This window comes from Pleuronectes platessa, assembly GCF_947347685.1.
Source record: "Pleuronectes platessa chromosome 2 unlocalized genomic scaffold, fPlePla1.1 SUPER_2_unloc_1, whole genome shotgun sequence".
NCBI classification, from domain to species: Eukaryota; Metazoa; Chordata; class Actinopteri; order Pleuronectiformes; family Pleuronectidae; genus Pleuronectes; species Pleuronectes platessa.
In genome coordinates this window covers 408811-423310 of record NW_026518866.1, presented here as the reverse complement: position 1 = coordinate 423310, position 14500 = coordinate 408811, and the positions used below count along the sequence as shown (strand labels likewise).

The following is a 14500-nucleotide window of genomic DNA, read 5'->3' as shown; positions in this document are numbered from 1 at the left end:
ATCCAAACTGCTGCAGACAGATTGCTAAAATAACTCAACCGGTTATTATCCCTCCGCTCGGTTCACTTCACATTTATTTATCCTGTATTTCAGCTGCCAGCTCGACTGGTGACCGGAGCTGTGAGGCCTCAGAGCGATGAGCTGACGTTCCTCTCCTCCATCTACTTCTTAACTTCAATTCAACTTGTGAAGAGATGAACTGTGAAAACTTTCCTTTACTTTAATTCACTTTCTGTTTGATACAGAACTGAACAGTCCTGTGGCTGTTTGCATCCAGCTTCAGTTTCAGAGTTTGTGTTTCACAGCTGAACAACACAACATCAGCTCCTCCTCATGGTTCAGGTGAGAGGTGGAGCAGCCGACAGAGACAGGAAGTGACGGGTTACCTCTGCTGCAGAGGTCATGTGATCATGATCACATCACCTGACACGTCATCAGCTCTGATCACCACGAACTCTCTTCACATCTTCGTCTGTGTCGGCTCTTCTTCACCAGAGAGGTTTGTTTTCTTCTTGCTAAGTTTTGAATGAAAGTCTATGAACATGAAGCAAAAACATTAAATAACTACAGGTTTCATTCATCTGGATGAGAGATGATGTGCATCTGAGTGTAAACCACAGATCTGTAGCCTGGATGCCAGACGAACTTAGCCCCGCCCACAACAGATTTGGTCGGGCAGTTCGGTCTGGAGTCGCTCCATTGGGAAAAAATTATGGCCCGACCGGGCCAATCAGATTGTCAGGGCGGGCTTTATACGATGATTGACAGATGATCAACGGTAACGTAATCAACCGCGTCATCACAGTGCCCTCGGGTTGAATTCGTTTTCAACTAACATGCCTGCCGCTGGCGAGCTGAGATGTGTAGATGCTGCCATTGAGTCTGTTTTAGAAGACATCGACAGCGCATTCATTTTGAAAGAGGAACACAGAACGTGGAGGCGACGCCAGAGCACCGCGCTAATCCCTATCGCCCCGGCGCTTGGCTGTTCACACCGGACACTGAAGAGACGCTGAACCGCCGGGCAGCGCTAATAATATCACCCGTTGATCCAGTAGATCGCTGCACGGCTTTGTGCCGGTCACACCGGAGGCTGAAGCACCGCGCTGCGCCAAGGCTGCCTCGCGGTGCTTCAGCCTCCAGTGTGACCGGCACAAAGTTTTAACATGGGAGTGGATGGGAGCCAGCTGTTATTTAAGGCTTGGCGCTGCGCTGAAGCGTCCGGTGTGAACCCGGGTTAGTAAATAACTCACAATGCGTTGCTTAGCATACGTCACATACTACGTTGCTCTGATTGGTTGTAGGTCTATCCAATTGAGCGAAGAGGAATTTTACTTCCTGGTCAGTTGAAACACGCCCCATAATTTTTTCCCAATGGAGCGACCCCAGACCGAACTGCCCGACCAAAACTGTTGTGGGCGGGGCTAAGTTCGTCTGGCATCCAGGCTAACAGATCTATAGAGCAGCGTATCTTTTAGAGATAAACACACTCACGTACATTCTCATGAAGCGAATAAAAACCTCTCTCTAGAACTAGAACCACAAATCCTCTCCAGCAGCAACGAGCTGTGACTCATCACAAACTCAAAGATCCTGCAGGAGGACGTCAACCACCTTCTTCTTCTTCTTCTTCTTCTTCTTCGTTGGTGGAGGTGTAGTTGTGAAGAGAGGAGGTGAAGGAAAGCGCGTGCAAACTTTTTCAGGTTTCTGTATGTTTATTGTATGATCATTGTTTTGCAGTGTTTGTGTACGTGTAGAGTAGTTTTCTGTGTGTTTGCCGTGTCTGTGGGGGGGATGGCGTCCGTAGGGACGCCGCCGATGTCCCTGAGACATGCAGTCAGGCTGGTGCCTCAGCTCAGCTCCACAGTGGAGCAGGTGCTGCTGGCCGTGTGGGAGCAGGTGGGGCACGGGAACATCACCTACGCTTCCAGGATGAACAAGGCGCTGGTGATCTTCTTTAAGGATCCAGACTCGGTCACTAAGCTCATTGAAAGCGGGGTTACAGTAGAGGAGGAGTTCATTCAGGTGTCCCCGTTAGCGGTAGCTTCCACCCTGATGACCGTGTCCGGGGTCCCTCCGTTCATCCCCAATGAGGCGCTGGAGAGAGAGCTGCGGCGCTTCGGGAAGTTCGCGAGTGGGTTCCGCGCGGTGGGTCTGGGCTGCAAAGACCTGAAGCTGAAGCACGTCCAGTCTCTGAGGAGACAAGCCTTCATGTTTCTGGAAAATGAGACCCACACACTAGACGTGTCTTTCCGGGTTCGATATGAGGAACAGTTCTACATGGTGTACGCGAGCTCGGGAAGCATGAAGTGTTTTCAGTGTGGAGAAGTGGGACACAAGAAAGTGACGTGGTGCATGTTACTGAGTCCGAGGTGACGGTGAAGCAGGTCGTAATAGGAAAGGTGTCTGTTGCCAGCGTACAGCAGGAGATGCAGTGTGGTCCTGCTCAGCAGACTGAACAGATACAGGCTGAATTAGACAGCAGTCAGGTTAGTGAGATGGACGTGGAGGATGACTATGAATCGGACAATGTGTCTCTAGCTGACAGCGTCTCACAAAGCACAGATTTATATTCATTAAAGGAGGTCAATGAGTTTTTAGATGAATCATTTGGCAAAGCAATGGAGGTGGCAGAGTATTTCCCAGACATTAAGCAGTTCATCCAGACAGTCAGTACCCTCCAGAAAGAGGTAGGGACGGATGTCCTGGATGAGAAACGCAGATATAGGCTCAGGAAGCATGTGACTGCAGCACGAAAAGGTCTTCCATGTAAGATACGGTCCAAGAGAAGGAAAAATTGTAAATAAAATTGACCATGACCATTCATCACTGGGTGTTTTCATTCTGCTGTGTTTACCTGTTTGTCCTTTTACGCTCTATTTTTTATCCTCTCATGGCATTAAAGGTAGCCTCATTAAACATGAACGGGGGGAGAAGTGCTAATAAAAGGTTTTTAGTGTCAGAACTTTTTTAAGTAAAAAAGCTGGATGTCCTCTTTTTACAGGAGACTCACAGTGATTCACTGAATGAGACAGACTGGGGAGTATGGTGGGGGGGGCAGCACGTACTCAGCCATGGTTCTAACCTGAGCGCTGGAGTCGCTGTTTTATTTTCTCCCTCATTAAATATGACTTTTCTATCCAGCACAGAGATCGTGGCAGGCAGGGCTCTGAGTATAAGAGTGGAAATACACAGTATTATTTTTAATCTAATCAACGTGTATGCACCAAACCACGGTCCTGAACGGGTTACTCTTTTTAAATTATTAAAAAACAAGTTGGACAGTGTGGGTCAAGGGGAGTGTATAATAATGGGGGGGGATTGGAACTGCTGCACAGACGTCACTTTAGACCGGACAGGACAGGAGCTCCATCCTCAGTCCTCCTCTTTTCTGGGCCAGACAGTCATGGAGGCGGATCTAGTGGACGTGTGGAGGAGGAAACATCCTTCCACCAGGCAGTATACCTGGATCAAAATAACAGATGGCAGGGTCAGTGGGGCCCGGCTGGACAGATTTTACATATCAGCTCCTTTTATCACACGTGTGACAAACTGTCAAATCCACCCGGTTGGTTTCACAGACCATCATTTGGTTTTAGTAGAGCTACTTTTATCTCCTGCTAGAAAGCATGGATCCTTCTGGCATTTAATGTTAAGCTTTTAAATGATTTAAATTTCTGTGACAATTTTAAACTGTTCTGGGCCAACTGGTGTTCCAAGAAAGACTCGTTTCCCTCCCTGGGTCAGTGGTGGGAGGTCGGCAAGGGTCAGATTAAGGTCTTCTGCCAGCAGTACACTGCATACTCTACAAGAAACATTAAAAGAGCGATGGAGCAGTTGGAGGAAGACATTAAGGAGCTGGAGAGCGTACCTACCAACACAGAGAAATTAAAAGGTAAAAGGCAGCAGCTGAACTCCTTTCTCCAGGAGAAGGCCAAAGGAGCTCTGGTCCGAGCTCGGTTCCAGGAATTAAAAGACATGGATGCACCTACCACGTTCTTTTTTAATCTGGAGAGATCCGTGGCCCAGGGGAAGCAGATGGTGGGTCTCCGGCTGCCGGATGGGAATATTACATCTGAACCAGCCGAGATGAGGAGACACGCGGTGGACTTTTATACCGACCTGTTTGGGGCAGAGGAGTGTGACGGGGAAGCTGTGGCCGAGTTGCTGCAGGACCTCCCACAGCTGAGTCCAGGTGAGCGAGACACCCTGAGCGCCGACATCACGCTGGAGGAGCTGACCACTGCTGTATCTCAGATGGCTGCAGGCAAGTCACCAGGGTTGGATGGATTACCAGCAGATTTTTAAAAACATTTCTGGAACAGTATGGGACAGGATCTGCTGGATGTCCTGAAGGAGGCATTTGCTAAAGGGCTTCTTCCAGCCTCCTGCAGACGGGCGGTAATATCACTGCTACCGAAGAAAGGAGATCTGACCCTGCTGAAGAACTGGAGACCCGTCTCTCTGCTATGCAGTGACTATAAGGTTTTATCTAAGGTTTTAGCAAATAGACTCAAGGTTTTTATGGAAGTATTTATTAATGATGACCAATCTTATTGTGTACCAGGAAGGTCAATCCAGGACAATTTGTTTTTAATGAGAGACATTTTTGATTTGTGTGCAACATATAAAATTAATATTGGCATTATTTCCATCGACCAAGAAAAAGCCTTTGATCGTGTCGATCGGTCATTCTTGTTTGCCACACTGCAGGCTTTTGGTGTCGGGGAGCACTTTCTGTCCTGGGTGAAGTTATTATATAATGATACATGTTGTGTGGTGAAGGTGGGGGGAGGGCTGAGCAGACAGGTACCAGTCCAAAGAGGGATCAGGCAGGGATGTCCCATCTCAGGCCAGCTCTACAGCGTGGCCATCGAACCTCTCCTGTGTCGCCTCAGAACTCGGCTGAAAGGCCTGCGTCTGCCAGAGCTGCCTCACAGCCCCCCCGATAATAATATCAGCTTATGCTGATGACGTAAACATTCTTGTCCGGGATCAGGGGGACATACAGGAATTAGAGGGCAGTCTGGCATTGTACGCAAAGGCTACGACCGCCAAGGTGAACTGGGAAAAGAACGAGGCCAGTGTGATTGGTCAGTGGGACGCAGGGAGAGTACCCCGTCTCCCTGGGAACCTGACATGGGGAGTTAAAGGGTTAAAAGTCCTCGGTTTGTTTTTAGGCAGTGAAGAGATAGAGAGGCAGAACTGGGAGGGGGTGCTGGGGAAGGTGCAGCTCAAGTTGTCTAAATGGAAATGGTTGCTACCCCAGCTGTCCTACAGGGGAAGAACTCTGAGAGTCAAGAACCTGGTTGCAGCGTCCCTGTGGCACAGACTCCAGGTGCTGACTCCTCCACCGGGACTCCTGCAACAACTACAGAGGCTGCTGGTGGACTTCTTCTGGTCGGGCCATCACTGGGTGAGGGAGTCCGTGCTGTACCTCCCTGTGGCAGAGGGGGGTCGTGGACTGACAGACATCATCTCCAGGACGGCTGCTTTCAGACTGCAGGCCGCCCAGAGGCTGCTGTACGGATCCACACGGTGCTGGTCGGCTGTGGCCCGCCTGCTGCTCTGGAGAGCCGGGGGCCTCGGGTACGACAAACAACTGTTCCTGTTAAACTCTCCTCTACACAGACTGACTGGGCTCAGTCAGTTTTATACCTCTGTGATAGACGCCTGGAGGACTCTCACCTTCACGAGGCCTCCTGACCCCACGCCTGGGATGTGGCTCTTTGAGGAGCCACTGTTTAACAATGGTTTCCTGGTCCTAACATCCACATCCTCATCAACGACAGTACAAAACAAGTTCAGGGAGGCAGGGATAGGGAAGCTGGGCCACCTGACACGGACATCACTGGAGAGGCTGGGGGCGGTGACAGGGATAAGATCCACCAGGATGCTGCGGAGCCTCGTGGACGAGGTGTGGCAGTCACTGCCCCAGCCTCTTCGGACCTTCGCCCAGAGCCAAAGCCAGGCTGACCAGTGGACAAGAACAGAACAATACCAGTTTCCTGTCCTGAATGTGAGTCCTGCAGTGGAGGAGTGGAGAGAAGAGAGCGGCCGACTGCTAACCCTCAGGACTCCAGCACTGGGCCCTTTCAACCCCTCTGCAGGGAAACAGCTCTACTGCAGCTGTGTGAAGGTCCTGAACTGTCGCTCTCTTGAAGGAGTCAGGGAGTCGAGGTGGACGGAGGTTTTTGGCTCAGATTATTCCCCTAGTGGCAGCTGGCGGGTCCTGTATAAACCTCCTGTGGAGAAACGGATGGCAGACATCCAGTGGAGAATTATACACGGAGCTCTAGCTACAAACAGATACAGAGCTCACCTGGACCCAAGCACTGAGGGGGGGTGTCCTTTCTGCTCGCTGCCAGAGACCCTGGAGCACTTAGTAGTGTCGTGTCCCAGGTTAGCTGACACTTTTAGACAGCTGCAGGAGTGGGTGGGGGGTTTAGGAGAGGCCTTCTCGCTGCCACTCTTTGTTTTTGGACCAAAGTACGTTGCAAGGAAAAAACATACTATGGTTTTAATGAATTTTAATTTTGCTAATGCCAAGATAGCAATCTGGATTAGTCGAAAAAACTAAATGGCGGGGGGAGGCTGGACAGATCCACTGCTCTGCCTGAGGGGTTTGGTGGCAGCTAGGCTGAGAGTTGAACATGCGTATTTTACACTTTACGGACAATCTGGAGGGTTTCAGGGCTGTGGGGGGGGGGGGGGGACAGGTCCTTTGCTCACTGGGGGACAACCAGTCTCTGGTTTTAACATTTTAACAGAACATCTGGTAATTTTATCTGTGGTGTATGATGTATGTGTGCCTGGAATGTTTTTAACATTTTCTGTTACACATAATTTTGAATAATGAAGGAATTCTTTTGACAATGTAACTTAAAGTTATTCAAAAGTCAAAGTCTTCTTGGATTTTACAGTTTTTGTTTAGAGCCGATTAAAAAATGCCCGGTTACAAAAACACTTTTCCAGTGTGGACCTGGAGCTCCGCCCCCTGCTCCCCCCAAATATGGTTACTTCAGGTTTCAGCGGGGGACGTCCCGGTGGGTTGAGACTAACAAGAACCTGTCCACTCATCTCTGTGTCTGTGTAGGTTGAGTACATGGAGAAAGGGACGATGACGGGTCTGGCCCTGAAGCACATGCTGGAGAACAGTTTCTCCGAGGCCGAGGGCGCTCGTCCCGCCAGCCGCAACATCCCCCGCATCGGACTGGTCTTCACCGACGGACGCTCCCAGGACGACATCACCGAGTTCGCCAAGATGCCCAAAGAAGCTGGTAAGACTCGAGCGGTGAGAGGGTCCACGCAGGATCTACGGTCTGTTCTCTGGACCTGTCAGTTGATGAGTGGCTGCAGATGAACGGTCTGTTCTCTGGACCTGTCAGTTGATGAGTGGCTGCAGATGAACGGTCTGTTCTCTGGACCTGTCAGTTGATGAGTGGCTGCAGATGAACGGTCTGTTCTCTGGACCTGTCAGTTGATGAGTGGCTGCAGATGGACGGTCTGTTCTCTGGACCTGTCAGTTGATGAGTGGCTGCAGATGAACGGTCTGTTCTCTGGACCTGTCAGTTGATGAGTGGCTGCAGATGAACGGTCTCTGTGTGCACGTACGCAGGCATCACCATGTACGCTGTGGGCGTGGGGAAAGCTGTGGAGGAGGAGCTTCGTGAGATCGCGTCCGAACCCGTGGAGAAACATTTCTATTACACCAGCGACTTCACGGCCATCAGCACCATCGCTGAGAACCTCAAGCTGAACGTCTGTCCAGGTACAATCCTCCACTGAGGACGCTGCGTCTTCACAATGTGCAGGAGCCACACGACAAACACAAAACACAACACCACACACTTATTATCTGTTGGCCAATAATAAAATATTTTATTTTATAGAATTAACAATTCAGAAAAGATTTGCATTTATTTTTATGTTTTACTTAATTTTAAATCCTCTATTCGAGCGCTGTATATGTGGTTATATCTGTGAGTAAGAAGTTATTGGTTAAACTGTCAAATATCAAATCTCAATTACATTTCTTTGTGATAAGAGTCTTAATTTGGCAAAAGTCTGAATGGATCAGCTCAACTTTTCATACTCAACTATTTTACTCAAACATGTAAAAACTAAATACTCTTTTTAAAATTCAAACGTGAAACCATTCCCAGAGAAGAAGATAATTCCGGCAGGGTAATTTAATATCTTGTTGTTTTGCTCCATCTACTGGCCAAGGTGCGACATGACAGTTGGGAGATTAACTATAGATTCATAGATGAACCTTATTCCACATGTAAACAAGAGAAGAGCAACTCAGACGTTTTTAACTTTGTTTTCAAGTATTTAACTTTTCAGTTGGTCCCAGGAACATTCAGGCTAAATCATGATTTACTCCTGAAACACAAGTTTAAACTGCAGCAGTGTTTCCTGATCAGTGACCAATCACTGCAGCATGGAGACAGATGTGGTGAAGTGAAGGTCAAACAGTTGAAGTGACTCACGATGGCATCATGAAGTGAAACTAGAAGCGGTGACCACACGGTGACATGTGCGTCCATGTGGATGATGGTGCTGACGTGTGTGTGCAGAGGAGAGTCAGGGGGAGATCGAGGTGAAGGACCCGTGTGCCTGTGAGAGTCTGGTGGAGTTCCAGCAGGCCACCATGAGCAGCCTGGAGCAGCTCACACAGAAACATATCCTTTCAAACACATCTGGAAACAAACAGCTGCTCTGATGTTAGACAGTGAACTGAGGTTTGTGACCATGTGAAACTAAAAGAATCTTCTCATGTGATGTTTTCAAAACGCTGCCTGTTGTCCCCAGCAGCTGCTCCATCAGAGTGAAGGAGGTGTGAAGGAGAAGCTCAGGACATGGAGGCACCTGAGTGGTGCTCGTTCAGAAGGAAGAAGAGAAACACCAGATATTAATGTTTTACACTGTCCATTGAAAAACAGATTCAATGGAGATGAATACAAATCAGGAAACAGAGAAATTCATCCAACTGGTATCGAACGTGTCAGGAACTGGATCCATATAAACCAGTTAGATGATGTTTCTTTGACTCGACGTCAGAGATGAGTTTGAATTATTCTTCTGCTGAAAATCAACAAGTCTGAATTTGTAAAGAGACAAATATCTGTGAGATGTTCAGAAACTACTCATGTGTGTGTTTGTTATTCCTTAATCAACTGCCCACTGGCTGGGATGACTGCTCGTCTGGAGCAGCTGGAGAACCAGCTTCTCACCAGGAAGTGACCAGGACGCCACAGAGGAAGAAGGACAGAGTGAGGAAGAGGAGGAAGAGGAGGGCACATCCTGGAGAGATCCTTTAGAGCAGGAATCAGGAATCCCTTCTAATCAATGGACCATCCAGTGTTTCCACGAAGCCTTGGGGGCCTTCAGTAGATCTGCTGATCTTCACCTTGATGAGGACCACATTTATCTGACAGCTTGTGATTAGGATTCACTTTTCTGGTAAAGATGTAAAAAATAAATCATTTGTTTACTTATTGCCTTTAAAAGACAACAGCGACAACAATCTACGATTCAAAATAAACGTTTGTAGAAAATAGATGAATATTAACAACACTGTGCAACTTTTATTGACCAACAGCGCCCCCTGCGGCCACATGTGGTGATTGACTCTGTTTGGCTCTGTGTTCGAGCGATGACGCGTGTCCCACTCACTGAACTGAAATATTACCCATGATCCTCTGCTTCCTGAACCTGAAGAGCTGCAGCTGTAACAATTCTTCATGTTTCACAGTTTCCTGCTGAATATTGGAGATAAACTCTGGTTGTTAATAACTTCAGAGTGTTTGTAACTGATCTCAGTTCAGCTCCACTCTTCAGCTGCAGCTGGTTGTGTCTGTGACTCTCAGTCAGTTGTTCTCTCAGGAGATGGAACCCACTCAGCAGAGTCACAGAGAACAGACGCTCAGGGAGAGAAGGAGGAAACTTTCTCTTGTTCACACTCACACATCAGACTCACTTTCACCAAGCTGCTGCTTTCAGGTAGAAAAGTTGCATAGTGTTGATTTAAATGCATATTTGTGACAACCTACAGTTTCCATGTGTCATCCAACAATCAGAGAAATCCTCCAGACATCTACTCGTACATCATCAGATACAAACAGGAGCATAGACGTGTTGGTGTCTTTGTGAACTGGATGTAATCGATGTAGATATTAGATATAAACATAAAGAGAAAACCATGAGCAGCAGTTTTCAACAGTCACCAACCCTCCATCTGTTTCTGTTAGTTCCCTATTTATACTTGATCTGTTTTCTACGCTTTGTTAAATATGATGTATTTATAGCATTTTTTTTACCAACAGTAGACTAGAGATTAAAGAAGTCGGGTGGGGGGGGGGGGGGGGGGGGTTGTTACCACTCCCATTTGTCACACGTCATGGTTTCTTGTTTTCCAGGTAGAAAAGTCATTTTTAACTCCTGTCGGGCTTCGTAGTGAGAAGTGTTGAAACAAAGGGAAGTGTAAAGTTTCACTGGAGCTGTGGTCTGGTGTTGATTGAGGTGTTCATATTATTATAATCAGTATTTTACTCTGAATAAACGACCTTTCTTACGTAAAATCATTCTTTTCTTCACTCTGCACTTTCTACATTTCATCCAACAACAGTCTCCACATGTTTGTGGAATAATGAACTGAAATCAGTCAGTTATTGGGAACCGTTCGTGTTAATTCATTATTAATTAATTCATATGACAACAGTCGATTTTCTAACTCTTGCAATGTTGAATAAAACAAATACGACCATAAATGTATTCTCCTTTATATTTGAACACCTGTTATGTTTTTGTATATTTTCTACTAACTTTACTTTTTATATCTTCTGGTGAATCATTGTAATAAAGCACAGACGACATTAAAAGAGTGAAATCTTTCACAGCTGTGTCCCCCCCCACAGGGTTTATAGATTCCACCTTTTTAAGGTCTTATGATATTTCCTTGTTGCCTGCTCTCAGTATGAAATACTGTCTGTATCAAACTACACACACTTCCAGTAGTTTCAAGACAACAATTGAAAACTCCCTCCCAAGAGACTGAGGCCTGTCATCTATTAACCTGGAGGTTGGTGGTTCAACTCCGGCTCCTTGGGCAAGGCACTCGACACGTTCACATGGAACCAATAGTCTGATATTAACCAGATGAAGACATTAGTCTGAATAAGACACTGACAAGTAAACAGCATGTTCTGATCACTTTAACCTAAATAAGGTCAAAGGTTAGGGTTAGGGTTAGGAACAGAGGAAACCAAAAGGTTTTGTTTCTCCAACAGTCTCCCCCTGGTGGTTGTTCTGAGGTGGTGGTCGAGAACGTACAACAAGAATCTTCATCTACGTTTGTATAAAACGTCCTTGGGTCAGTTTTCTATTAAATATGGTAAAATGTTTATGAAACAGTTTCCTCAGAGACTTAAAGATGCTCTGCTCTTCATCGACTCTTCTTCATTCTGTAAATGTCTCATTCACTTTTCTTCTGCTGGTTTCCATTATGTCAAACTGGTGATTTTGTTCTTTTACCTGCACCAAGGACGAGATGTTTCCACCAGTTTGTTTGAAGAGGAAAGAAAAGCTGAGTCATGATTCCAGTGAAGTCGGTGGAAGGATGTTTATTGAGCATTAAAGCAGAGACAAGTAGAAACAGAACTTTTCTCTCTGAGATGTTTTTCTTCTCGTTACATCTGGTTTGTCACAGAGGAAATGATCCATGTGTTTGACTCATAGACTGAATATAAAGGCTTTGACTGGGATGTGCTGCTGTTATACTGCAGCGCCACCTGTGGGTCAAAAGTAGAAAAGCCACCACCGCTCTGCACCTGATGCAGAAATGAAAACGTCCCATTTTTAAGTCCAGAGTTTTGATCTTTTGTGTCAAAGACAAAACTCAGATTTTAAACTCAAAGTGATTTCAATGTGTTGAACTTTGTGTTGAACTAAATCAATTTGTGACGTGAATCCAGGAACTTTAAGATCATAAACAAACATAAACACAGAATGTGGTTCTACACACATGGAGACACACTGAGGGACAAAGGTGGACAATAATAAGACAAACTTAAACACACTGTATGTGACTCTTTATAGAGGGTTTATATATTCTGCTTGTGTTGTGTCATTTCAATAAACACATTCTTCATGTGAATAAACACAATCGGGGCAGGAAGGTTGCTGGTTTGAATCCGGTTCAGATGGGGTCTTCCTGTGTGGAGTCTGCATGTTCTCCCCGTGTTTTCTCCAGGTGCTCCGGCTTCATCTCACAAACACATGCAGATTAGGGGTTGTGTAGATTGGAGACTACACACAAGCTGCTGCTGCTTCAGCCTCTGGATCCTCAGGACACAGCTCAGCCTCCGTCCACACACACTGTCCTCTTCACACTCAGCTCCACCAAGACCTCCCCTCCCACCTGTTGAGAGAAGAAGACATCAGTGTCACAGAGACTCACTTCATCAGCTGTGAGTCAGTGATGCAGCTCATCCAGTAGAAAGAGCAGCAGGGACTTCAGTCCTGTTCAGAGGTGGAGCAGCTTCCTCTCTGCTTCATGTTCACGTGTTGGAATGAACACGCTAAGAGCTCAGTGTGTGTCCTCTGCATGTCAAAGTGCAGAGTGGACACCTGAGAGGTGGATTTACTGCTGTTACAGGTGAAGCCATGTTTCACTGTGTGTTGATGAACATCTGCTTCTGACAAACTGGGACCAGAGGAGACAGATGGACCTCAGCAGAGGTTCTGCTCTGTATAAAGAGCTCCTGGTTACCATGTGATGAGGAGAGGCTTCAGTCCCACTGATCTCAGAGCTGTGACAAAGATCCACCTGATCAGTTCTTCACTGATGAAGTGAGAGGACAAACTGTCTCAGATCAGATGAAGACGACACCGTCTCTGTCCCTCGTGTGAGGCTGTCAGCTGTGGTCCAGCTTCACTTCCTGTTCACATGAAAACAACAACAACTGTCGTCTTCACGTCAACTCAGTCACATGATCCCAAGCAGCTTGTAGCTCGTCTGATTGGCCGACTGTTGTCTCACTGTGTCTCTGTCCAATCCTGACATCTGTCCTCATTGTCCTCTCACAGCTTCACTGAGGAAACACTGAGGCCTGAACTATGAAGACACTTCAACATGTCCAGGAGATCTTTCTGAGATCAGCTCAACTGAACCTGACAGACACAGTCAGGCTAAGTGGTCACATGACGCTGGTTATCAACTCGTTAAGTTAACTCAGGTTTTCCTCATCGAGATCTGAGCGGGCACATAAAAGGGGCGGGGTTTACTGTGGATGACCAATCACAGACATGCACAGTTTGACTGACAGCAGAGCCTCATATTTCACAACCAGGATCAAACTGTTCTATAATAAAAATCAGAGGAGAACAAACACATGATCCAGAATAAAAGAAACTCAGTCACAGCTGCTAAATGCAGGAAGAACATCTGGATCGTGTCAATGTGTAAGTTACAGCGCCCCCTGGTGGCATCTGGTAAAAATATATTGTGACCACGACATAATAACGTGTGAACGAGATAAATAACTCGAGGCCACGAGATCTGAATCTGTTGTTTACTAACAAGACGAGAGGAAGACAAGAAGACACACACTGTCTCACTGTCTCTGAGGACACACACTGTCTCTGAGAACACACACTGTCTCACTGACTCTGAGGACACACACTGTCTCACTGACTCTGAGGACACACACTGTCTCACTGTCTCTGAGGACACACACTGTCTCACTGTCTCTGAGGACACACACTGTCTCTGAGGACACACACATGGACCTGTCTCCAGGAAGCTGAGGTCATCTGGTGTTTTGGGGACAGGATGAGTCTGGAGACATTGAGATGTTCTGGGTGAGTTAGAGATCAACTGAACCAACCAGACGTTGATTTAAACTTCCCTTATCCGTCCCTTTAAGGAGAGTGTGCACCACACAACAGTGTAGAGTCACTGTGGTCAGTGGGCGGAGCTTCTATACGGGTTGATCTCCAACTTAACCTGGAGCAGGTTAGCCGTTCATCAGAAGTTACCATGGTGATTGACCTGGTTAAGAAGTGGACGAGCTTCGTAGAACTGAAAAAACTAAACTGAAGTTAACCTGATAACCACAAATCCTGCTTGGTAGCACAGACCCTGGATCTGTGATACTGACTGTGTTTAGTAACATACTGATGAAAGCAGTGTGGACTGACTCCAACCATCTACTGACCTCAGAGTCTCCAGTCGACAGGTTGGACTCTGCTGTAGATCAAGAAGCTCCTTCACTCCTGAGTCCTGCAGGTTGTTGTGACTCAGATCCAGTTCTCTCAGATGAGAGGGGTTTGACCTCAGAGCTGAAGCCAGAGAAGAACAGCTGATCTCTGACAGTCTGCAGTTCCACAACCTGGATAAAGAATAAAACTTAACTGTAAATTAAACTGAGTTCATGTGTGAAAATAACAGACACATATTCATGTGAGCACAGACTCATAACATGGAAGATGAATA

At 46.8% G+C, this 14500-nt stretch overlaps 3 protein-coding genes across 3 annotated transcripts in view; 1 reads left to right on the top strand and 2 right to left on the bottom strand.

Moving 5' to 3' along the window:
- The window catches only part of LOC128436258 (protein NLRC5-like), a 426728-nt gene that overhangs the window by 35780 nt on the left and 376448 nt on the right, over positions 1-14500 (bottom strand). Inside the window, 1 exon segment of the mRNA XM_053418014.1 lies at positions 14223-14396. Within this exon segment, the coding sequence (XP_053273989.1) occupies positions 14223-14396 (174 nt within the window).
- LOC128436259 (NACHT, LRR and PYD domains-containing protein 12) overlaps positions 1-14500 on the bottom strand; it is a 55696-nt gene that overhangs the window by 33124 nt on the left and 8072 nt on the right. The window lies entirely within an intron of this gene.
- On the top strand, positions 7063-10350 carry LOC128436272 (matrilin-4-like). Its single transcript, XM_053418037.1, has 4 exons — positions 7063-7280; positions 7619-7771; positions 8583-8687; positions 9191-10350. The coding sequence occupies exons 1-4, from the start codon at positions 7106-7108 to the stop codon at positions 9247-9249; spliced, it is 492 nt and encodes a 163-aa protein (XP_053274012.1). The 5' UTR covers positions 7063-7105; the 3' UTR covers positions 9250-10350.